At 55.6% G+C, this 25,541-nt stretch overlaps 1 protein-coding gene across 1 annotated transcript in view; it reads right to left on the bottom strand.

The window, feature by feature from the left end:
- LRRC27 (leucine rich repeat containing 27) overlaps window positions 1-17,770 on the bottom strand; it is a gene marked incomplete at its 3' end in the record, with an annotated part of 28,138 nt that extends 10,368 nt beyond the window's left edge. Inside the window, 9 exon segments of the mRNA XM_079900022.1 lie at window positions 2,732-2,829; window positions 5,264-5,487; window positions 5,821-5,935; window positions 6,845-7,208; window positions 10,021-10,079; window positions 14,597-14,727; window positions 15,704-16,035; window positions 17,240-17,423; window positions 17,425-17,770. Coding sequence (XP_079756148.1) covers window positions 2,732-2,829; window positions 5,264-5,487; window positions 5,821-5,935; window positions 6,845-7,208; window positions 10,021-10,079; window positions 14,597-14,727; window positions 15,704-16,035; window positions 17,240-17,423; window positions 17,425-17,469 — 1,552 coding nt within the window. The 5' untranslated portion in view covers window positions 17,470-17,770.
- Window positions 17,771-25,541: the final 7,771 nt, after the last annotated feature.

Here is a 25,541-nt window from a genome sequence, read left to right on the forward strand (position 1 = left end):
GGGCTATTCTTCAGGCCAATAAAATGGATCCAGAGGCCACTGGCACAGCTGCCAGTTTAGAGCATCGTGGAAAATGAAAACGCAAGGCTTTTTAAAAAGGGGCTGATGAGTCAGGAGGCTCAGGCCCCCTGCCCATGCGGGAGGAGTCTTCCCTTCCCTTCCTGCTTTCAGGCTCCGGGGGGCAGGACGTGGGCGGCCCCACAGAGCACACGGGTGCAGCCGGAACGCGGGAGGGCCTGGTGCGGCCGGGGGACAGAGGACGCGGTGGGCATGCGGACGATGCTTTTGTGGGTTCCACAAACCCACGTCTCTGTACGACAGGCCTGTGATCCGACTGCTTTATTTCTGTGAGGCGGGACACCAGAAGTCTTCCAAGAAATCAGCATTTTTAACTTGACTAGACATTTCCAAGCAGCTGACGCCCTGGCAGCAGCAGTGGCCGGAAGCCTGCTGCCCGAGGCCTCTGTTCTGCCGGCCGCTTCACGAGCGGTGCTGGTGGGTGTTTACACCCGGAGCTCCGAGCAGCCGGGCTTCTTTTCTGAATTTACCGCCACTGGGGCTTCCTCACCCGTGAACTGCCTGTCCTACATACTTTGCCCATTTCTCTACTGCATTCTTTAATTTAAAAAATCTGCTTGTGGTTTTTCTTTATATTTTAGATATTAATCTTTTGTTACAAACACATGTCACAAATATTTCCCCCTATCTTTTGACTTTATAGTATTTTAGGCCATATAAAATATTTAAGTTTTATGAAGTAAAAATTTCCTGCTGTGAGTTTCAGAGCTTCTAAATTTCCTATCTGACTTATGGGATGTTGTGCTACTCCAGTTCTACAGACATTTGTCAATTTCCAGCTGTAAACCTAGTGACCGCCTTCCTCTGTGATATACAAACACACACAACGGGATAAGCTGCTGCTTGCACAGTATCGCAGAAGTCGTTTCTAGCTGGAGTGACCCACATACAAAAGACAGTTCGCGCCGGCAATGCCGCGCCCATGGGCACTGCAGCCGCATGACAGAAGCAACTCTCGCATTTGTGGACGGACGGACGGAGAAGAATATGTGCCCGTCCACAGGATGGAATATCATTCAGCCTTAAAAAGGAAGGAAATTTTGACACAGGCTACGATACAGATGAACCTTGAAGACGTTACGCTCAGTGAAATGAGCCAGACGCAAAGGGACCAATGCCGTGTGATTCCACCCACAGGAGGTCCCCACGGGAGCCAAATACAGAGACAGAAAGTAGAGGGCGGGGCTGGGGGCCGGGGGAAGTGGGGTGAGGACTTGGCGTTTAACGGGGACAGAGTTTCCGTTTGGGAAGACGAGAAGGTTCTGGAGACAGATGTGGTGACGGTTCCACAGTGGGAATGTCCTAAATGCCTCTGAACTGGACATTTAACGACGGTCCAGGTGGTACGTTTTATCATGTGTCGCGCGTATTTAAGCCCGAGTGACCTGCAGTGGCTCCCCATCCGACAGCCGCCATGGTCATAATGATGCTCAAGTACCACCCTGGAGGCGGGAGGGGGAGAAGGTGCACCAGTCTGCCCAGAGCTCCAGCTGCCCCGGGGGTCCGTGGTCTCTGGGGGTCATCTTAACAATCCTCTCTGTGGTCTGGGGGGAGAGGAGGTGCCCTCGCTGCCACGAAGAGGCTGAGGGGGCCTGGGCAGAGGGGAGATCGCCCTTCCGTTGCGGGTCATGTGGCGTGTGGCCTGGACTGGGGACCGAGTCCAGCCTGGGAGCCCTGAGCCCGCCATCGTGAGCCCCTTCTGTCCACCCCGATCAGCACCCAGGAAGCAGGAGCGGCTGGGGACCAGGCAGAAGGACAGGAGGCCAGCATGATCGCGCGTGGCCGGCCCCAGGAGCCAGGGCCGGGCTGCCTAGGGGTCTGGTGGGACGGGGGCGCCTGCATAGTCCGGCCAGCGGGTGTCTGGAGCCCAGGAGCCCGTGCAGGTCGAGGCAGACGTTCATGTCCCACCCCTGCTCTGAAGACACACAGACGGGGGGGCCCAGCAGGTAAGGGCAGAGGAAGCGGCGTGCAAAGGCACCGAGCAGAGAGGAGGGACAGCAGGGAGGCTCTGGGCCCTGGCGAGGGTGGGGTCGGGGTGACTTCGTTATGCCGGGCTCACGAGCAGGGGTGAGGGGCTGCCGTGATCAGAGCGGGAGCAGAGCGAGGAGAGGCCTGGACATCAGGACAGAGCCGCCTCGGGGAGCTCGAGCACAGAGAGGACCGGACAGGCCTCGGGACGGCCCTCCGGGTGAGGACAGACAGCCTCTCACCGGACCTGGGAACAAGGAGGTCAGAGGAGTCCCCAGGAGGGCACGAGCACAGCTCCCCCAGAGGAGGGCGAGGGGCAGTGACGCTCCCTCCACGTGGTCAGCCAGCCTGAAGCCCACGCAGGAGGAGTGCGGGGCAGCTGTGGGGGGGCGGCTGGGGTCCGAGTGCCACAGGGAGGCTCCCGGGAGGCCGGGAGTGGGCACCGGGGCTGCAGAGGGGTGGCTGGTGGAGGCCGGGGAACAGGGAGGACGAGCCCGGGCCAGGGCGGGGTGCTGGGAGGCCCACTGGTGGCCTGCTTTCTAAGGGGAGGTCGCTGCTGGCTGAGTGGCAGAGGCCGGTGAGCGGTCAGGCTTTGCAGAGCAGGCAGCCTCCTTCACCCGTGAGCCTGGATACAGGCAGCCGCGCCACCCCTCGGGGCTGAACGGGCTGCCCCCCGCAGACGTACCAGGTTCCTCCGTGGGGTCGGGAGGTGGCTGAGCCCCTCCCTCCTCCTCTGCATCCTCCTGGGCCAGCACCCTCCACTCCTGCAGTGCTCGCCTGTCTCTGGAGGACACAGCGGAACACGGATGTTGTCGTTAAAAGCAGCTTCGTGCGCAGCTTACAAAGATTTCTTTTAAGATTTTCTTTGATGTGGTCTAAAAAAAGACCATTTTTAAAGTCTTTACTGAATTTGTTACAATATTGCTTCCGTTTCATGTTTTGGTTTTTTGGCCGCGAGGTATGTGGGATCTTAGCTCCCTGACCAGGGATCAAACCCACACCCCCTGCACTGGAAGGTGAAGTCTTTACCACTGGACCTCCAGGGAGGTCCCTACAAGGATTTCTAATGTCACTTTTTTTTTTTTTTTTTTTTTTTTGCGGTACGCGGGTCTCTCGCCGTTGTGGCCTCTCCCGTTGCGGAGCACAGGCTCTGAACGCGCAGGCTCAGTGGCCATGGCTCACGGGCCCAGCCGCTCCGTGGCATGTGGGATCTTTCCAGACCGGGGCACGAACCCATGTCCCCTGCATTGGCAGGCGGATTCTCAACCACTGCGCCACCAGGGAAGCCCATCTACTGTCACTTTTAAAGCTTCACACAAAAGCCCTTCACTCCTGATCCCGTGGCCGGACACAGGGGCAGCCTGGGGGCTCCGAAACGCACGTGTGGGCAGAGCTCCCTGGGCGGGGACAAGCCAGGCCCCGCCCAGCCCCTGCCCAGTGAGGCACCAGGACACTTTTCAGGGAAGGCCCGGTCGGGGCCATGGCCATGAGCTCCACAGCAAAGGCTTCAGGCATTCACTGGTCTGCACGGGGCCCAGGGGATGCTGACCGGTCCACTTCCTCTCAGACGCCTGAGCCTCACCTAAGAGCGTGCGCCCTGTCTCTCCAGCCCCGTCACCCGCGGTGTCACTGTGCTGTTGGCTGCGTCTCGCCCGCTGCACTGCGAACTGCCCACGGCAACGCCCAGGGGACTTGCTGCCCACGCGAGCACAGAGGCGCCGCAACGCTGGGGAGCCTCTGAGCTGAGCAGAAGCCACCCCTGCCCAGGCTGCGGCTGTGGCGACGGGGCCGGGACGGGGCCAGGGCTTCACCCGCCACGCACTCTGGGTCTGGATGCTACGTCTCCAGCCTGGGTCTCCACCTGCCTGTCTGACCCCATTCCTGGATCTTCCACGGAGTCCCATGGTCAGCGCCCTCCCATCCCACCTGCACATCTGGCCCTCGGTCTCCCCTCTCAGCAGAGCCCTCCATCGTGGGCCCAGACCCTGGCCACCATCCCAGACTCACCCTGGCCTCTCCCGCTGCCCGCGTCGGGGGCCCTTTGGTGCCCAGGGTCACAGCAGCTGGGCCCTCCTGGGCTCTGGCCGCTGCCCTGCGAGAGCCTCTGTCCTATCTCCACGATGAGGCAGGAGATCGGTGTCGGCAGAATCTGGCTACGTGCTCCCCCAGCTCCAGGCCCGAGGGAGGGCCGGGCACCCCCTCTGCACCCCTGCAGAGCCCGCCTCGCCTGCGAGGCTGCTTCCCGAGCCCCCAACCCAAGCCGGTGCTCCCGCGTGGAACTGAGACTCTGTGACATCAGGGGCGGTGCTCCTGGGCGCAGGGGCCTGTCTTTGTCTCTGCCACCTCTTGGGAAGTGGGCTGGAAGGTTCCTCAAGAGGCACAGGGCAGCGTTCTCAGGGGCACAGGTAACCAGGAAGTGTGACGTGCTCCGCGGGGCTGTGTGGAGACTAAGCCACTGGACGGGGTCCCCACGCTGTTGCCAAGGAGGCCACCGAACGTGGTCTCGGGGCCCACGGCACAGAAACCACGGAGAGAGCTGCTGCTCGCCCTTTGATTCAAGAGCTGCCCTCAGCGAAGGCGGGCGGCACCCTGGGCACTGGGGAGCCCGACCTGGGGGGAGGGGCACGTCCTGCCCGGCCTCCCGAGGTCCCCAGCCAGGTGCCCACCCAAGCCAGAGGGTGTGGACGGTGGCCGCGGGGGCAGCTGAGCCTCGGAGACAGAAGTGCTTAGCAAGTGGGGGCGGGGGGGTGGTGCTGACCTTCCACAGCCGGGCAGCAGCGGGACCTGCCTGGATGCGGGGCAGAGGGCCGTCGGGACGCACAGTGAGGGCCCACTCCCGCCCTGCAGCCTGGACTCCCGCAGAGGGACACTCTGGGGCGTGGCCCGCGACCACCATGGCCCCGGGGGCCCAGGCCATGCAGTCACATCTGAGCCTCGCTGTCGGATGGCTGCGTCCTTGCCGTCAGGATGCCAGCCCCAGGGCAGGGCCACCGTGCACCCTGACCAGGTCTGAGGGCCTAACGTCACCCAGCCTCTCCCTGAAGGACATGAAACCCGACTTGAAAAGCACGTCTGGTGTCGGGACCACCGCGCTGGCCCATTAGAACACGTGCCCTGAGGACCATCTGCATCCGCAGGGCCCCAAGAGAAAACACTCAGGCGGGTGATGTCAGGAGGGTCTATTCGCAAGGTGGAGTAGGGGCCCTGCTAGGAGGACGGGCGGCAGCCACCCCGGGACCCTGGGGTGAGGGAAGGAAGGGCTGCCGGCACCCAGCAGCGGGAGCGGTGGGCAGGGCAGAGGGACCCTGCCTCCCTCCCCGCTTCTCTCTGACCTCCCGCCGGAGCTCCCCCTGGCCGAACACAACCAGAAGGTGGAGGGCGCCGTCCACGCCAGCCGGCCTCGTGGGCCCAGAGCGTGGTGGAGACAGGCGGTTGGTGGGGCTGGAGGACAGAGGGGACAGAGGGGACAGTGAGGACAGGGCCCGAGCTGGCCCCGCACCGAGGCCGACCGAGCCAGCAACAGCCCCGCGGGGCAGAGGCAGGAGTGCACCCCCCCCGACAGGCACGTTATTTTTAAGCCACTTTTCTTAAACAAGACCTGTAAGCTGGGTGATTGACAGGAGAGGACGGGTAGAGGAAGACCAAGGGACCAGAGGAGGAAACAGGGCAGAGGCGGGGCGGCGAACTTGAGGGCCTGCAGCCGCCCAGGGCACACGGCCCGCGAGGAGCAGCTTCCAGGCGAGGCCAAGCCCGCCCCGCTGCCCCCGACCTCACCTCCTGCTCTGCTCCATCTGGGCTGGTACTCTCTTCCGGCAGGCCGGTGCGGCCCTGGGCCTGCTGCCATGGGGCCAGCTCGGGCAGGACGCTCTTGAAGGAGGGCGTCCTCGTCCTACGATGATACCAGGGCGTCAGCCGAGCACCGCACTAGCCCCGTGACGGCCCCGAGGGTGAGTTCAGGGCCGCGGGCTGGCTGCACGGAGATGCCCCGACGGTCACAGACAGTTGCCACCCCCAGAATCCACAACGTAGGCGGGGTCGGCCGTCAGGGCCTCCGCCCCGCTCCCCGGGCCAGGCCACGGCTGGACCTACACCTGGGACCGGTGAAACCGTGCCATGCCGGGAAAAGGCTCGCACGGACTTGGACGAGGCACAACTTGGTTTCGGGGGTCTGTGCCCTGCACACCTCCAGCCCTCCCAGGGCTACGGCCAGGTAATCACACTTGAACAAGGTTTTACTCTGAAAAATTTTCAAACCTACAGAACAGGTGAAACAACAGTGCAGTAGACACGTGCACACCTTGCACGCGGATCAAAGCTCTTTAATCTGTTTTCCAATAGTGCCCAATGGCAGCCTTCTCAGACGGGCCCTTCCTCACTGTCCCGCCACAGACTTTTACCAGACACGCGGGGCGTGTGTTCACACCATCTGCAGGGCCACAGACCGGAGTGGCTGCTAACCACGTTCTGTGCCCTGGACGTGACATCGCCGCCCTTGCCGACGTGTGAGCTGTATTCCCCAATCTTACTGGGTCACGTTCTCTCTGTATATTCACACATCCACACACGTGTGCACACCCCCACACCCCCCCCCCACAGGATTTGAGTTTTTCTCTCGTGTAACCTCTTCCTCTGAGCCTGTTTTCTGGGTAACTTTAACCTAAACCAGGCCTGGCATCTGCCGTGTAACGAACGATGGTGACGTGGACATACGTCCACCCGACGTCTTAACAGAGAATCACAAAATGATATTACAGCTGCGCAGAGATCAAGAAAGTACACCTTTGCTTTCAACTTTTACCTGAAGACGGGTCTCGGGCGGGGTCGCCGCTTCTCCTTGTCGCTCAGCACCGCCGTGAGGGCTGGGGGCAGCTCCGCCGGCAGGCGCTGGCGCTCCAGAACCTCCGCTTGCTGGTTCTCCACGATCTCCTGCCTCAGCTTCCAGAAGCGCCGGATCTCCTCCTCGCTCGGCCAGTCCTCCGGAGGCTCGGAGGACCTTCTGCACTCACGCAGGTCTAGTTTTCCCACAGGTGGGAAAAAGCCTGCCTTTTCTGTTACCATGGTTCCCTCTGCCTCCTGAGAATGAATGGCTTCTTCGTTGGGCTCACGCTCTGCGGATAAATCCACCAGGGGAGGTGGCGCCTCACTTACGCTCATCTTTTTAACTGGGGAAATCGACAGTGAATAAAAGGCCATTTTAGTAGACTGTACGTCCACGCCTGAGGCGCGCGCAAACCTGGAGCCCGCCCCCTGCGCAGAAGGCTGGGTAGGGGCTGCTCCCTGCGCCCCAGGCCCTCACACTGCACATAAATCCGTATAAATGAAGATATTTGCCGCATCCAGACCTTCTAGTATCTGCTTCTAATTGACGTTCAGCCCACACACCTGTATTTTCTACTGCAATGCTTTTGCTGCCTTTTAAACACTTTGATCTCTAGTAAAGTTATGTGAGAGAAAATTGGCCCACTGCGTATTCATCCACAATTTGTGCCAGATCCCTCATCGGGCGTTAGGGCCACAGCTTCCCAGAGACGGGTGTCACCTGGCCTCACAAGGTCTCCTTTCCCTGGACGTGCAGGGACACAGACGTGCTGACAGCCCGGTGGCCTGGGCCTGGAGCTGTGCGAGGGTGTGAGGGTGCGAGGGTGTGAGGGTGTGAGGGTGCGGGGCTTGCCCACCAAGCCTGGCCTCAGCCCTGGGGCAGGCTCTCTAGACCCAGCAGCCCCCTGTGTTCTTAAACACATTGAAACAGCCTTGTCCTGTCCAAGTTACCTTCTTGTACGGAGTGAATTCATTTTCAGCCTTTCAGTCTAATTTATTTAGCTATCTTCTACCTTTTTTTTCTAGTCGATTATGTATCTATTATACTTGAACCAGTATAGCCCTCTTTGTATAAATACATATAGAAACTACAATTGGGGTTGAAAGACAATGGGTTTTAATTACACAATAAAATATTAAATTCTACAAAATATGTTCAGTGTCAGTGGTTTACAACTTTGTTTCCTGAAGCAAAAACTTTTCTTTCACATTTTTCGGAGAGTGTGGAATCCAAACAGGAGAACCAGGTGAGCACCTGGATGTCACGTGCTGGCATGACTGCAACCGCCTCATGGGACCCCAGGCCCAGGTCTCCTCCCAAGGGACCGCCGAGGGCGGCTGAGCAGGACATGCTGTGTCTGCACCAGGCACGGCACACGCGAGTCCAGGATGGCGAAGTCCTGACCACTACACGCTGGGGATCAGTGTTTTTAAAGAAAAACAGTTCACAAAGTGGGCAAAGATACGCTTTAAAAAATCCTAAGGAGTGACTAGAAATGCATGTATTTGTCCAATTTGCTTGTGGACAATCGACTTAGAGCCAGAGGCGAACTGGACCCATAGTGACACCAAACAGAAGGAGGGTGAATGCCAGCAAAGATAGTTTTTAAAGTCAAGCAAAATGGCAAAACACAAAAACTGTAAACGGGGGCTTCCCTGGTGGCGCAGTGGTTAGGAATCCGCCTGCCAATGCAGGGGACACGGGTTTGAGTCCTGGTCCTGGAAGATCCCACATGCCACGGAGCAACTAAGCCCGGGTGCCACAACTACTGAAGCCCACGTGCCTAGAGCCCACGTGCCACAACGAGAAGCCACTGTACCACAATGAAGAGCAGCCCCCGCTCGCCACAACTAGAGAAAGCCCACGTGCAGCAACGAAGACCCAACACAGCCAAAAATAAGTAATAAGTAAATAAATAAATTTATAAAAACAAAACCAAACAAACTGCTGAAAATTAAACAAAAATAGAAAAAAGATGTATTACTTCTAAGGGAAAACCAGTAAGACTGCTGACTTTTCGACAGACGATGGAGTCCACAAGACAATAAAGGTATTTCTAAAGCAGTCACGATGCCTAAAGTCTAGGAGCCTATACAGTCTGCTAAAACAACCTTCAAAAATGAAGGGAAGGGCTTCCCTGGTGGCGCAGTGGTTGAGAGTCCGCCTGCCGATGCAGGGGACACGGGTTCGTGCCCCAGTCTGGGAAGATCCCACATGTCGCGGAGCGGCTGGCCCCATGAGCCATGGCCGCTGAGCCTGCGCGTCCGGAGCCTGTGCTCCGCAACGGGAGAGGCCACAGCAGTGAGAGGCCCACGTACCGCAAAAAAAAAGAAGGGAAAATAAAGATGACCTTTTAAAATCCTGAAATAATTCATTACAATAAGACTCAATATAACACAAAAGACAGATCTTTAGGCCAACACCGTCATCGCAGATGGAAGCACGAAACTTCAAGAGGAGATGGAGAGTACCAGAAGGGCGACCGTGTGAGCAAACATAAATAAGACAGTTCAAAGAGTGTCTACTGGATCCATTACACATATCAAAGCAAAATTCACGAAAACAGCAGCACAGAAGACAGGAGGGAGGCAATGGAGCTAACCGTTCACTGGAGAATGAACAGAAATGAACACACAACAGCTGTCCACATCCACATGGACAAGCCTGGAAGACATCGTGCTGAGCCCCCAAACGCCAGGTCACCAAGAATACGCAAGGGATGATGCAACTTAGAAAAAGTTTGAAAGGAAGGCCCTTTAAACATGTATTGTGTAGGGATAGTAAGCGGTAACGCTTTCAAGGAAAGCAATGAAGGATGAACAAAAGTCACGCTGGCCTGGGGGGAGGGGGCAGGTGGACTCACGAGCACACCTGGGTCCACAAAGGCCTGATGCTGGTCTTCCTTGAGCAGCAGGTACAGGGCTCCGCGTTTGCATTGTTCGTACCTTGTGCTCACGTGTAGGACACACGTCATAGCAGCAACAGCTCTTGCGATCGGATCTGTGTTGTCTCAGGGGCAGAAGGATGGCGTGGAAGGGAGTTAAAGCATCGGCTGGGCTTCCCTGCTGGGTCAGGCCTGAATTTGCATTACAGGTCTGGTAACTGCAGAAGGCCGCGTTTAAAACTATCTTTTATTTTATTGTTTTAGCACTTACCCAGCTCCACAGGTAACATCTTGATAGGATTTCTTTCTAAAAGCAAAGTTTTCAAATGCCTTTAAAACAAAACAAAAAATATGTAATTTAAAAGCAGAAAATCAAATGACCATCAAATTTCTTCATCTGTCTTCTCTTTAAGGGAGCGGCTTCAATGCAGACGTTTACCCCATGCTCTGCCCCCACCAGCAAATAGACTCCACGTCTCAGCATCTGGCCAGGCTCTGGGCCTCAGCACTGCGGACACTTGGGACCAGGCAGTTCTTTGTTGGGGGGACCGTCCCGTGCCCGGTGGGTGTTTAGCGGCATCCTGGCCTCACCCCACTAGATGCCCCCCACCCCCAAGCTGTGAAAACCACAAGATCTCCAGATGATGCCAACGTCCACTGGGGCACAATCGCCCTGCCTGAGAATAGTCACGGAAGGATGTCCAGGAGACAGAGTATCTGCTCTGCTTAGAGATGAAGAATTCGCACACTAAGGCCTCTTTGAAGTCTCAAAGCCAGGAAACATGGTGAAGGGGTGTTTCTCCCAGTATTTGACCAGGGAGCTCTTCTGTCACTTAATAGCTATTAATATCCCTTACAAGGTTTGGCAAAAGACGTATCATAGACAGGTAGAAGATGTCCAATAAAACTTTACGAACTGAACGACAACGGACGATAAATGGTTCACATTAAACTCTGTGTCGCCCCTTTTGTTCAGCTGCTTTTGCTTTTCCACATTTCATCAGGGCTCCGTCGTTATTAACGATCATTTTCTCTTTCTCTGTTGCTTTCAGGGATGTAAAAAGACTTCAAATGCCCTGGCTCATTCAGTGTTTCAGCCAAGGGGTGTGACGGCCCCTTCTCCTGGGCGTCCGGGCAGAGGCAGGACGCCCGTCTCCCGCCCTGCTCCACCCAGGCTTCACCGAGAGACTGAGGAATCCTCGGGGCGAGGCACTATTTAATCGCCAGGGACAGTCTGGCGCCCCGCACACCTGCCCTGCAGCAGACACAGCTGCGGTCTCATGGGGGAGGACCTCACAGCCCCGGAGGGACAGAGAAGCTCCGCCTGCCTTCTCTGTCACTGGGCGTGACACTCCATGCCCTGAGCAGCCCTGGGAGACCAATGGGGAGCAGAGTGGCCTGGAATGCAGGCTAACCTGTACCCACATCCTCAGCTTTCCTTCCCCAAAAACGTTCCTCGGACAGACAGCCCCCTGCAGACCCCATCAGCAAATGACGCTCCAGCTAGAGGGAGGGACGGTCTCGCGTCTCATTTCCTTGGAAGGTGAAAAAATTAAAATTCAACACCACACTGACCAGAGTCCCCAAGATGTGAAAGGAGAAAATATAGTTTCACAGACACAGAATTGAGAGCTCTAGTAAGTATTCATTTAAACCAAGTTTAACTTTTTGACTGGCAGCCCTAAAGGAAAATCGGATTACCTGAGGAGCAGACAATTCTCTTTCCCTTTACTGTCTTGGATTTTCCTATTATTTAAAGTTTTTAAGAAGTAAACTTGGGGAATTAAACTTTCCTTGGTAAACACAAAGGCAAATTAGTTAAACATCGTTACTTCAACGTATTGGTTTTGGTTTAGTCCCCTTTTAATTTCGCTAATACAAAAATAGGCAAGGAGGACGGCGTTTGCTCTTCTAAGATTCTTCAACAGGATGTGCAGGCAGCCACGTACCCTGGACCTTCCAACACGCCTTTCTCAAAGCCAAGGATGTTCCAGCCCGCTTGTTTGTCTACTTGTTTGTTTGTTTGGGGGGGGGGGGCATGTTAGCCAACTATGAACCTGAAAGTGTACAGGGGATTTTTCCACCTTATATAATAATACATTAGAATATTCTTGTGCACACTTTTAAGTGATAAATTCACAAATACTATCAGTAAACCACTGATTATTGCATTTCACGGACTTTCAACTGAACGCCACACATTATATACTGGCCTGGGGTCGCTTGCCTAAGGAAGCACGTATACTGATGGGCCTTTGTAAACCTCCTCTCCCTGCTAGCAAGCTGACACATCCAAGACACTGAGGGGGAAGAATGTGAACACTGGCGTTGTTTGTTTGTTTGCTTGTTTGTTTGTCTTTTGCGGTACGCGGGCCTCTCACTGTTGTGGCCTCTCCCGTTGCGGAGCACAGGCTCCGGACGCGCAGCCTCAGCAGCCATGGCTCACGGGCCCAGCCGCTCCGCGGCATGTGGGATCCTCCCGGACCGGGGCACGAACCCGTGTCCCCTGCATCGGCAGGCGGACTCTCAACCACTGCGCCACCAGGGAAGCCCTCTGGCATTGTTTTAATTAGGCTTTTTGGAAAGTTTAAGGCTTTCAATAAGCCCATAATTACTTAAAATTTCTAATGAATGTTTCAGCTCTTTAGCAAGCTGATCTAATTTTAATGATATAACTGGTTATAAATCACACGCAAAATTGTATCTTAGACAACATTACGCAGGTGGCTTTGACTGGCAAAGTCAAAGAATTCCAAAATTTGAGACCATGTATTTATTTTAGAATAAAGAATAGTGCTTATGAGCACAAGCCCTAGTTAGTTTTTATCCTTCGAGGTGCAATTACTCTCCAGAACTGAGTGCCATTTTGCTAAGACAGCCATGGACCAGAAGCATGAGACTGCCCTCGACACGCCAGCCCAGTTCCCCGTGAAGAGCGGAGCCCCCCCAAGCCTCCCTGACACACACTCAGAGACGCCTGGGGCCACCGGGTCGCGCTGGCGGGGACCAGGTGGAAGCAGAGAAGGCATGGCTGCCTGTCACACTGCCGCTGGCAGACGCACTGGCCAGAGCTGAGGACACTGCTCTAGGCAACCAGGCGCCGACCCAGTGGGTCCAGGAAGGCCCGGGAGCTCCAGGAAGACAGCTCCCGGGGGTGTCCCCACCCTGCCGGAGACACCCACTTGTCAACAGAAACTAGCTGCTTCCCTGCAGAGCCTGAAAAGGCACGGATGGCGCACGGGGGTTTTCGCTGTTACACAGGCAAAATACTCACTTCTTTAAACATACTTTTAAAGCCAGTGAGCAATAGTTCAGGCAAGTGAAGGGCCTCTGCGCCTCTACTCTGCCATTTCACAGGGGCTGCAATGACTCTAGCAGGAAGGGGGTCACCCTTGGACCCCTCTGTTCCTCCCACGCCGTCCATCCCACCTGAATCCCCCGGCTCTCCTGCGTAGACAGCTGCAGCAGCCTAACTGGCCACGCTGCGGCACACTCACCCCTCCTTTCAGAGTGATCTTAAAGCCCCGTCCCTCCCTTCAAACCGTCTGTGACTTCCTGCCTCTTTCGCGATGAAATTCAAACTACCGATCGCGCCTACCAGCTCTGGTCGACTGCCTCTGCAGGCACCTCCAGCCCCTTCCCTCCTCTGTTCCACCACATGGCCTCCCTGCTGCCCCTCCCATGCCCAAGGACACGGCCACCTCATGGTCCTTGCACATGCTTTTCCCTCTGCCCAGCGTGCACTAATGTTAAAGGCGTGTCTGAAATTCACGTCATGAGGTTTCCTAAAGGTTAAGAAGCTGGCATAGAAGGACTGGGCACTGAGGCACAGGGGCCAGGAGAGTGGGGTGGCCTCACGCTGCATGTGGCTCCAGGACTGGGGGGTGCCGGCTGACCTGTGGCTGCTGGGAGGGGCGGGTGAAGGGGGTAGGCAGCTTGGCCCCAGTTCTAGAGTGGGAGTGGTAGGAGACGCCCGGCATCGGAGTGGCAGGACTGTGGCTGGATGGCACAGAGCTTGCTCTGGGGTTTCTGATTTTCCCAGAAAGGAAGAATGACTCATTATTTACCAGGAACCAGCGCAGTTACACACGGGCCCTTGGGAGCAAAGCCGCTGGTTTAATTCATGGACAGTATTTCTTTTTTTGTTTGTTTTTTTTTGTTTGTTTTTTAACATCTTTATTGGAGTATAATTGCTCTACAATGGTGTGTTAGTTTCTGCTTTATAACAAAGTGAATCAGTTATACATATACATATGTTCCCATATCTCTTCCCTCTTGCGCCTCCCTCCCTCCCACCCTCCCTATCCCACCCCTCTAGGTGGTCACAAAGCACCGAGCTGATCTCCCTGTGCTATGCGGCTGCTTCCCACTAGCTGTCTACCTTACGTTTGGTAGTGTACACATGTCCACGCCACTCTCTCACATTGTCCCAGCTTACCCTTCCCCCTCCCCACATCCTCAAGTCCATGCTCTAGTAGGTCTGTGTCTTTATTCCCGTCTTACCCCTAGGTTCTTCAGTACGGTATTTCTGACCCTTCAGGCAGCTTCACGTGAGGGAGTCAGAGGTGGAACCGGCTGCAGAAGCCGCGTGGACCACCCAGCAGAGGCGCTGTGGCACCGGCGTGCTCCGCGGCGCTCCACGTCCTAAACTATAACCGTACAGGTGCATTTGGCACCTGCAGCCACCGCACCTCCGAGCTGGCTTTGAAAACGCCATTACACGCTTCTGCTCCAAAGTCGACACTCAGTGGGGTGGGGTGTGGTTAGGCAGCCAAAGAACAGGCACTCGGGCATTTGAAGGAGATGATGGTGACCTCCTAACCTGGGAAAAGAAACGTGCAACTCACTTGTGGCAGCCGACCCCAGGAGGCGGCGCTGTGATCCCATTAGAGCGGAGGTGCAGCCAGGTGAGGTTAGGCAGCCCCTGAGAGAAGCGCTTAGGAACCGTGCAGAGGGCGTTCCGCTGACGGGGCGATTGCTGCCACGGGGAGAAAGAGAGAATGTTTTTGTCAAACAACTAAATTTAAAACATGCCGCATCCTCAAAGCGCTTCCACTGGTGACTGTAGTCATACATGCCAAGTTCAAAGAAAACCCACAACATTCATCCTTAAATCGTTTAAACGGGAGACACAAGTGTCAGGAAAACGAGGCCAGGCCTCACCGCGCAGCTGCTAGAGTGGCTTCCCGGCCTGGAGACGCTGCGTCTCGCCCGGCTGGCACACATCACACCTCTCCCATCAACTATCCTTTAACATCCAACTTCATCCCCAAGGGCATCTGAATCCTATTCTCCCTCCCGGGCCCACGCTGCCCAGAGAACGAGGGCAGGAGCCACGCCCGGGCCTTGGTTCTCATGCAAGGAGACACCGAAAAGGAAACCAAAGAACACACACGCTGCGTTAGCTCTGGCGTCCTCTGTGGTAGCAACGGCCGCACAGCAACAGCCAGTAACCATCACGTCAGGAAGTCTGATACGTCACGCGGTGGGCCCTCAGGTCGGATCGTAAATAAGACAGGACAGTACGAAGGGGGGAGGACAGGGCGCACGCACGCTGACCCTCCCCCCGCGATACGTGCAAGTACGACTTTACAGTCACAGCGCGGCAGGACTGTGGGTGACACAGACATCCCTTCTCTAATGCTGTTGATACACGCTGCCTAGATTTACATGATCACGTATACTATACACACGTATGTATTTACGTGTCTCTATTTACCAGGGCAGCAGAGTGTAGGCGTTAAGGGCACTGGTCTGGAAGCCAAGCTGCCTGGGTTCAAATCTAGGTTTCGAAAATCTATGAGCTGTGTGACCTAGAGCGAGTTCCCGAACTCTCTGTGCTCCAGAGGCCTGGCCTGTTCCGGGTGCAGCAAGCGAGCAGCGCCTGGCACACAGGGGTGCAGGTAAGCACCGGTCGTCATGACTGCGCTGCTCTATTAAAGCCCGCGGAGCACAGCACGTGGCGCCAGCAGGCCGCTCCTTTTCCACCAGTTTCTCAGCTCCCAACTCTGCTGCCAAGACCACCTTCCAAGTCCCTTCAAGTTTAAGGCAGAAACTTGAGAAACACCGGCTAGAAAGCACACTCCACAAATATGCTGAGAACACAATCCCCGAGCAGCTAAGATGCGGCACCGTCGCTCGCTGTTGGCGGCGGGCGCAGCCTCTGGGGAGTGAGTGGCGACTGGACACAGTGTGGGGATGCCTTCGCGCCGGGACACTCTTGGCCTGGCCGCCAGGTCAGCTTCAGGCTCTTGCTCTCTCAGCCCCAGCGCTGAAGCCGCAGATCCTGGTAAACACCAGAAAAGGAAATCTCAGAGACAAGCTAGCATTTGCCGTCGCCCCACAGGGGCCGGCTTGACTGCATCACACGAGCCCGTCCTCCCTCCTCGGTTCTGTGAGGCCGTGTGAAGATGAGGGTCAGTGTTCCCTGATCACAAGGGTCTCTGGAAGTGATAATGGTGGCTCCAGAGAGTGTTGCTATGGCTGCAAAATGCACCCGTAACCCCCAGAAGTCCACCACTCTGCGTGGTCACCTCACTCAGTGATTTGTTGCCATGGTAGTAAAATGTATATTGACGTCTCTGTTTTCTGAGAAGCATAAACAAAGTTTCTTCATTAAGCCTGAAGAAGGCTCTGGAATGTCCTCCTTCTTTCTTTATGCATGACACTGTTGGGTTCCTTGTTCAGAGCTGAGAGCATTTGCTTCATTAAAAGTGGTGCATTACAGGATGGCCCAGTAATCACTCATGGAGGGCAGTGCTAAGAGACGAGACCGCAAGACCAGGGCTCGCCTGACGGGAAAAACAGGGTGCGCAACACAAACGGGGTTAATAAACTAAGTAGCTACTTAAAATCTAAGTACACGGCTTTTGTAAAAGCACTCAAAACCGTCAATCAACAGGGTAACAGTGCAATGCATGGGTGTGTGTACCATGCTGAGGACACTGTGCCTTATATGCTTATCATTTAATTCCCCTAATAACCCATAAATAGATTCTCATTCCCATCTTCCAGGTGAGGACATGATGAAGTTTAAGGAAATTACGTGACTGCTGTGCAGTGAGAGAACTGCTGGTGAGGGCCCCTGCCCGTCTCCCCTCAAGGCTGTGTGATGGAACCTTGTTCTAGAAATCGCGGGAGGAGACAGACCCACTAGATCTTAAGCAGGCAAGGGCCGGACCTGGTGAAGGCACCAGAGGCACCGGTAGAGTCAAGCCTGTGACATCTGCAAAGCTGTGTGTGACAGTTTCTACTGCACTTATTTTAGGGGTGTTGTGTTTTGATTAAGAGGCCAAGGGTGTTTTCGGCAAGTCGCCCCCCCAAACCCAGGAGAGGACATCAGAGTTTTCATCATCTGTGACATCAGAGGACATCAGAGCAGCACACAAAACCCCAAGTTAACCCTCCTCTATCTCATTCTCGAATTTCTCTCTAAAAGAAAACTGCACGTAAGAAGAGCCTTCAATCACGGCTATGTCGCACATACGTACCATGCCCCAGAGGTGCCCCACTCACTCCGAGGTTGAGAACTTTAAAGATCGCTCCTAAATGGTGAAGACCACTGTGACTCAAGTCTAAAACTGATGAAGAGAGGATGACCCCCTTGACACCCTCGTGAGCCTCCCTGGAGGGGGACGCAGGTTTGCTCCCAGCCTGCCCAGCGCCGCTCTCCGGGATCAGCAGCCCCACAGGCAGCCTTGCAGGAGCTGCATCCCTCCATCCGTCAGCCAGGAGGAAGCAATCCTCCGGGGACCACCGCTCATCCTCCCGGGTCTGGAGTCACCTGCAGACAGGGAGGGGAGATGCAGCAACAACTAGGTACACGGGCACACTCTCACTGTCTAGCTCATGGCAGATTTGTGTTTGCTTACAAAGACCATTGTTTCTAATAATCAGTATCATAACCGACTTCTGTAAAACAAACTGGACTGCAAGAAGGTTCAGATTAAAATGTTCTGCTCCTCCTTTGCACCATGGAGTCCCAAGATTTGACTTTTAATTCCTGGAAAATGCAATGGCTATTTTAGGGATGAAAACAAGTCAGAAGATTTCAAAGCGCACAAGCTAGTGTATCCTTTCCCTAAATGCAGCGGGGTTCCTAAGTTCGCACTTTCTTATTTGCCCCGCGGTTCTGTGGCATTTCCATTAGTGTTCCGCTCCACGGAGAATCCTGACAGCTCAGGTTACCGCTTTGACTCAGCGATCAGCGCTGGGTCTGGCTAGCACCCAGATTAGGCTGGGGGTGGGAACCGGTCAAACTAGAACCTTGAATTTTACTTGTTCAACAATGGTTTTGCTCGACACAAAGTTTAAGAACTGTATTTCACCAGAACCTCATTCGGTGAGGCACACGTCCGTGTTTAATTCCCGATTTATCCGGCAATAACAACCAACACTGGAATGTTTCAGGGCTCAGAAGCCTTCGCTCATTGATACAAAACTCTCGACAGCAAGAGGGAAGAGATATGGGAACATATGTATATGTATAACTGATTCACTTTGTTATGAAACAGAAACTAACACACCATTGTAAAGCAATTATACCCCAATAAAGATGTTAAAAAGCCTCTCGATAGCCAACACCTGGGAAACGTGTGTGCGTCTCCCTCCCTCCATTTTAGGGATGGGGAACACGAGGAACCGCCCAAAGGTCAAGCAATTAACGAGTGGGGGGGCGAACCCACCGCAGGCTGCCTGCGCTCCCTGGAGACCCTGGGCCTCCCCTGGGGTCCTTTTCAGTGTTTTAGAGGGAGAGAGGCTTCAATCTCCCGCAAACCTCTGAACAGAAAGAAGGCCTCAGGACCGAGAGCAAAACCACAGGGCCTAAAAGCGGGCGGAGCGGGCTCCGTGGGGTCGGGGAGGCGGCTCTGGGTCCCGGCGCCCTCCCCGGTTTCTCCACCGCGCCGGGCCGCCCTCGAGGCCCCGCAGCTCCGCACCCCACAGGCCCGCGGTGCCCCCAGCCTCTCGGGATGCGCCCCCGCTCCCGGCCCGCCCCTCGCTCCCCATCACCCGGTGCCCCAGCCTCTCTCGAGGGGCCCCCGACCCCGACGCCGGGCCCGCAGCCCTGCCTCACCCTCGGCACCCGCCAGCCCACCCGACGCCCGCACGGCCCGGGCGCCGAGTGCGGCAGTCCAGCAGCGGAAGCTGCCGGCCCCACGCGGTCGCTATGGAGACGCCCAGCCTTACGGGGGCCCGCAGGCGCCAAGCCGGGCGGAAGGCGCGCAGTCGCGGGGCGCGCGGGGCGTCTGGTGCGCCTGCGCACGTGGCACTCATCCAGACTCCAGCGGTCCGCCCGGACCCGCAGCGCCGCAGCGCTGGCGCGCCGCCCGCGACCTCCTCTGCCGGGCAGTCGGTGACACACACAGAGGTTGAGCGTTCCGGACGAAGGGGACATGTGTGCCGAGGCCCGGAGTGTCGTGATGCGCGAGCGCGCGCCTCTGCGGAGCGGGCGGCGGGGCACCTGCCGGTGGGCTCTTCGGGGGACCGCAGGTTACCCACGGGAAGGCTCGCATTTCAAGTTGACCATCTGGCGTCAAGAACTTGAAAGTCCTTCCCGTTTTATACCTTCCCGTCTGCAGCAGGCAGACCTACGTCTTCTTGGGGGTCACAGGATGGCTGTCCCGGTTGCAGTCGTCACTCGGACGCCCATCACCCGGGAGGAGAAGGAAGCCCCCAGTAACTGCCTCTGAGATCTGGCCGGAATCGCTTCGGCTACCTAGACCAATCAGCAGAAAGGAAATGAGACCACCACAGGGCTCGGACCAATCAGGATTTCTCTGTGGGTTTGGACCCCCCCCCCCACCTTCTCAAGCACTCAGGTAGAGGGTCTGCATACCTCTTATCAGTCAGGCGGCGAGCCGCTAGAGGATGACGTCATTAAGGGATTTGACCTTTGCCATTGCGGAGGCTGGTTGGACAATCTCTGAAGGCTGCTGCCCTCCGCCTGACGCTGCAGCTTGAAGTGTGCAGGGCAGGTATTCAGGAAGGGAAGGTGGAGGTAAAGGGGGGACCAGCGAGCCCAAGCTGGAACCCACGAGGATGGATGGATCATGTGGCACCGATGGTCACAGAACTACACACACACACCCAGCCCAGGAGTTGGAGAAGCTAAAAGACTCGGGGAGACAGACTAGCTGCACGCCTGCCCCCAACCAGTGAGGTGAGCTGGCAGAGAAAGGACATTGTGTGCGAGCTGCAGCCACACCTGGGCCCCTGCCCTGGCCGTCCAAGTATAAAATCATTACAGCTGCTACCTCACTGCACCCCCTTACCCCCCAAATCTCACGCACAGTGCCCCTTGGGGCCGAGTTAGGAAACCTGCAGGAAAGAGGATTCTGGAGAAGTAGTTCAGCCTATACACACTGACACATCGCACAGCCACCACGATACCGGAAAACAAATGGAGGTACTGATAGGAGTGAGGAAAGGGGTGACTGGTCGCTGAGCAGGCAACCCGAAGTGTCAGCTACAAGAGCCACTGAAGACTTTCACACTGATTTTAACATAAGGCCCGCCTTGTTGTAAAATGATCACTTTGGATTTCTGCTGTGGTCATGGCAGGTGATGCCATTCAGAACAACCCTTCCACGAACAAGGGAGTGAGGAATATTTTCTGCATGTATGCTGTATGTCGAAACTAGACTTTATTCTATATACGTTCTTAGAACAAAATATGGGTGAATTTTATTTTATTCTTAGGCTAAGAAAGGATTTCTTAAACAGGATATAAAAGCACTAACCATAAAAACAGATGTTGATAAATTCACTACATTAAAAGTACTCTTGTTTATCTAAAAGATACCGTAAGGAAAATTAAAAGTTGAGCCCCAAATGAGAGAAGTTATTGGCAATTCTCATATCCAATAAAGATTAGTATCCACAATATATAATCCAATGAGGATTAACATGCAGAATACATAAAGAACTCCTATAATTCAATTTTAAAAAGCTTAAGACAATAGTTACATTTAGATTAATAGGCAAGAGATATGAACCAACAACTCCCAGGAGAGAAAAAAAAATGGCCAATAAAGATATAAAAAGATGCTCCACTTTACCAGCTAGCAGGGAAATACAGTTTTATCTGAAATGAGATACTGTTTTACCCTTGCTCAGTTGGCAAAAATGAAGAAGTCTGGGAACACCTGTGTTCATGCCCGTAGCTCATTCTTCTGTCAGGGTGTCCACCGGAACTTGGGGCATCTGGGAGAGCAGCCTGCTCTCCTGTCGGGCTGGATCCCCACGTGCAGTGACCCCCACCGTTCCCCTCTGGAGTCTCATCAGGACACGTGGGCAGAGACATTCACAGCAGCCTCACTCATTTTAGCAAAACCTGGGAAGGACCCCAAAGGCCAAGAAAGAGAAAGCCATGAAATGAACCAACAATAGCTACTCACAACAACAAGAATGAATCTTAGAAACAGCTTTTGACAGAAAAAGCAAATTCCAGGAGACTTCATAGAGCGTGAAATGCTTTTCATACCAGCAAAACTAAATGATCAGCTGCAAATGTGAATGATAAGATTCTAAAACCAAAAATCAAGAGACGAGTTGGCCCATAATATGAGCCGGGGGAAGCAGGAGGTGGGGTGCACCTGGTGGGTGTTATGGGCTGAACTGTGTCCCTCAAATCCCATCCCTGACCCCCAGTACCTCAGAATATGACTTATTTGGAGATAGGGTCTTTAAAGAGGTGACTAATATTAAATGGGGTCATTGAGTGGCCCTCATCCAGTGTGACTGGTGTCTTTATAAGAAGAGGAAATTAGGACACAGACACACAGAGGGATGACCTCATGAGGACACAGGGAGAAGACGACTGTCTGCAAGCCAAGGAGAGAGGCCTCAGGAGAAACCAGTCCTACTGACTCCTTGATGTCAGACTTCCAGCCTCAGACCGTGAGAAAATAAATTTCTGTGATTTAACTGCCTGCTCTGCAGGTTTTGTTAGCAGAGCCCCAGGAACCAATGCAGTGGAGGTCCAAGGACAGGTGGTCCCTCAGTCCAGGCTTGGGCAGAGGGCGGGGTTGCTGGTGAGTTGGGTGGCGGCTAAGGGCTATTTCATTCTTACACTTCAGAACATTTGTACTTTTTTTAAGGTTTTTTTTTTTTTTTTTTTCCTCCCTGCGTGGCTTGCGAGACCTCAGTTCCCTGACCAGGGATCGAACCCAGGCCCTCGGCGGTGAAAGCTCATAGTCCTAACCACTGGACCGCCAGGGAGTTCCCAGAACGTTTATATTTTGCGTGCGTCCCTTTGTCTGCATCCTGCTACACAGCAAAAGAAGGGCTGCAGTGGGGGCGGGCGCAGAACCAAGCGTCTGCTGTCTGTCTACTGGGTGCGGGGCGGGGGGGAGTCCTAACACCCATTCCTGCTCAAGCCTGAGCCTGGGGGTCGTTCTTGGATGTCAACAGCGCCGTTCCCACGCTCCAGCTGGGAACTTGGGCAGTTACTTGCCTCCCAGGCCTTCTTTCCTTCATCTGTGAGGTGGGATGGTCACGAGAGGTGTTTTGTAGGGTAGCTTATACCCGGAGTCTCACCCAGACCTGATTTAATGGTGGGACTTGGGACTTCTGAGCTGATAATATTTAGATGAGATTTTGGACTTAGAGTTGAAGCTCTAACGGTGAGATTTTGGGGATGCTGGGATGCGGTGAATGTATTCTGCGCATGGAATAGGCTTAGATTTGGGGGGACCAGACGGTGGACTGTAGTGTGGGTTTAGTGGTGGCCCCCCAAAAGATATGTCTACCCAGAACCTGTGAATGTGACCTTACTTGGAAAGAGGGTAATTAAGTTAAAGAAATCAAGAAGGTATCATCCTGCGTTAAGGTGAGTCCTAAATCCTATGACAAATGTCCTGATAAAGGAGAACACACAGATGGAAAGACGATGTGATGATGGAGGCAGAGCTTGGGGTGATGCCTCTGCAGGCCGAGCGATGCCAAGGACTTCCTGGAGCCGCCAGAAGCTGGGAGAGACGTCTCAGGACCTCCAGAAGGGACCACCCCTGCTGACACCTTGATTTCCGACTTCTGGCCTCCAGAATGGGGAGAAAACACACTTCTGTTGTTTTCACCCATAAGTCTGTGGTCCTTTGTCACAGCAGCCCTGGGAACTGACACACTAGGAGCCTCATGGAGTTAAGCGGGAAGTTTGTGCTTCAGTCCTGGTACCATGACAACAGAGAGGAAGGATTCCTTCCCAGCAGCCGTGGGGCTCCTCTTCTCCACTGAGCATTTTCCTCTCCCCATTCATGCTCTCTGGAGTCATCGGAAGCCAGGCAGCCCCATGACCCCGAGAATCAATACCATCACCAAGCCACCCAGCCACCCAGCACCTGGCTCCCCACGTCCTTGCTTCCACATGTACTTTGTCCCATGTCCCACCAGGGCTAAGTCGGATGGCACCGCAGCCAGGGATGACCTGGTTTTCCATTTCCTGCTGGGAAGGGGACTCATGGTTTCCCACATAAGTGAGCAACTCAGGATCGGAATCCCATTTGAGCTTGTTTCCTGTTTCCTGGGGCCAGTTCTGGTATGTTTCCCAGCAGGAAACAGCACATTCAAATTGGGCAATCTGAAGGGAGTTTAAAAACAGGACTATTTACAAAGGTGCAGGCAGCGTGTTAATTTCAGAATGATGCTATTGGACAAAGCACACATGGAAACTGGAGACTGCCAACGATCGCACCCTCTCAGGAAGCTTGGCTTTTTGGATGAATTATGGGTTGACGCGCGTTTGTGTTTGTGTTTACAGGGCTTGAGCCTTGAATACAAATCAGACCCCTGCTGTTCTGCACATGCCCTAAGTGGGCACTCGCCGTCCGCCAGAGACACTGGTCACTTTCTGCCCTCGCACACACTCTCATTTCAATCTCAGGGACAGTGTCATCACAGCTCCTGGGCCCCAGGCCTTCACAAGGTCACTTGCTCGGACCCCTGCCGACCGCCCCAGCTGCAGCAGTCCTGTGATCGCGCACTGCCCACGATCCTGTGTGGGCGCTCCCATGTGCTGGGTGTCGTGGACACGTTTATCTGGTTACTGAGTCATTGACAGTCCCCTGTCACTGGCACAGGATGGAGAAGCCCCTGTCCTCACCCTGCTGAAATTCCTGATCATTGTGGGCACCCCTGGGCACAGGGACACTTTGCTGGCCTCACTGCCCCCTCCCCATTCACAGGTAAGTCCCTCCCAGGCCCCTAGAACTTCACAGTGGCCCTCGGTGGAGTATGGCAGCCTGGTCTGCTCTCGGGTGAGGCAGCTCCTGGCCTTTGCTCTGTCTCCTGCCCACTCTGCACCCCTTGCTCTCAGCCTGCCTGGGGTGACACTCTGCCTCGGTGCCCCCCCCCCCCACCGTCTTCAGAAACATTCCTTCACTCGCTGCTGCCCCGGAAGGATGGCTACAGAGCCCCTCCTCTGTGCCGGCGCTGAGCTGGGTGCCTTCAACGTGCTGACTGGGAGAGGGCAATGGTAGGAGGGAGCCATGTTCCGAGAGCGGCTGCAGCTCAGCATAAGGAGGCTGAGCCCAGCCTGGGAGCCCAGAGCCCAGGGAACTTGCCTCCCCGGAGTTTAACTCAAGACTGGATGCACGGCAGGTGGTAGTCGGCCCGGTTATGCTGCGGTAAATACACCTCCCAAATCTCGAGGGCTTCCCACAGTGGCCGATTTCTCCCTTTTTCTGTGCATCCACTGCTGGTTGGAAGGTGGTCCCCAAGTGATGGGGACTCCCTCTTAGCCAGGGGGGCACGTATGGCCAGTCTGGACACTGGCTCCTGAAGTGTGGCTCAGAAATGACACAGTTCACCTCTGCCCACATTTCATTGGTCAAGCAGGCCACAGTGGTCAAGGGGCTCCACTGAATTTCAAAGGTGGGGTCGGGGACAAGCGTAGTTCTACCTCGGGCAGTGGACGGGAAGCGGGAACAGCCAAGACTGAGTGCCACTACTTGAGGGGGGGGCGAGCCAGGTGAGGGGCTGCGAGGGCAGGACAGAGCCCAGGGTGGCTGAAAGATGTCCACGGAGGGACGGGCGGTGGCGGGAGAGACCCGCAGGGCCTGGTGCCTTGGCCTGCAAGCCGGGTGGGTGGTCCTCTGTCATGGTGGGGCAGCGGAAGGCCCTTTCAGGACTTCCTGGGGTAGGAAGGAACCGCCAGCTCTGCGGGCAGAACCTAAGGAGGCAAAGGCTTCCAAAAGTCTAAGACAACTCATAACAAAACAATTCTTCAGTGAAAAAGTATTACGCGCAGGGAGCTGGGCGGTACTGAGAGTCTTCTCCTGGGTCGTTGGCTGTGCAGAGCGCTTTATCCGCGAGGTCCCTCCTGGCCAATCGAATGTCGGGAGGCGCATCGAGGTCAAATCGCGCCTCGGACCACACCCCCCACCCCCATACGCTGTACAAGGTCCCCGGGCGGCCTGAGGCGCGGACCGTCGCCAAGGGCTTCCGCTCGGGAACCGTGCCGGGCGGACTACACTGAGGGCCGGACTGGAGACCCAACCAAGGGTACCCCGAGAGCGCAGGCGCGTGTGCCCAGCGTAGCCGTGACCCCGGGCGCGCCCGTGCGTGCGTGTGCGCGCGCGCTCGCTGTCAGGCTCTGGGCCGGCCGACCGGAGAGGAGCTCGCGCACCGGGCCCGACCCCGCCCCGCCACCTCCGTCCCTCACTCGGCGGTGCAGCCGCCTGGGGGTATCGGCGCCGGACCCGGGACCGTGGGGCTGCGCGTCCTGACACCGACCCGGCCTCGGCCCCCGCACAGCCGTTTCCCGCCACCCCATCCCGAGTCCCGCGCGTGGTCTCG

Source organism: Stenella coeruleoalba, assembly GCF_951394435.1.
Source record: "Stenella coeruleoalba genome assembly, chromosome: 16".
Taxonomy (NCBI): domain Eukaryota; kingdom Metazoa; phylum Chordata; class Mammalia; order Artiodactyla; family Delphinidae; genus Stenella; species Stenella coeruleoalba.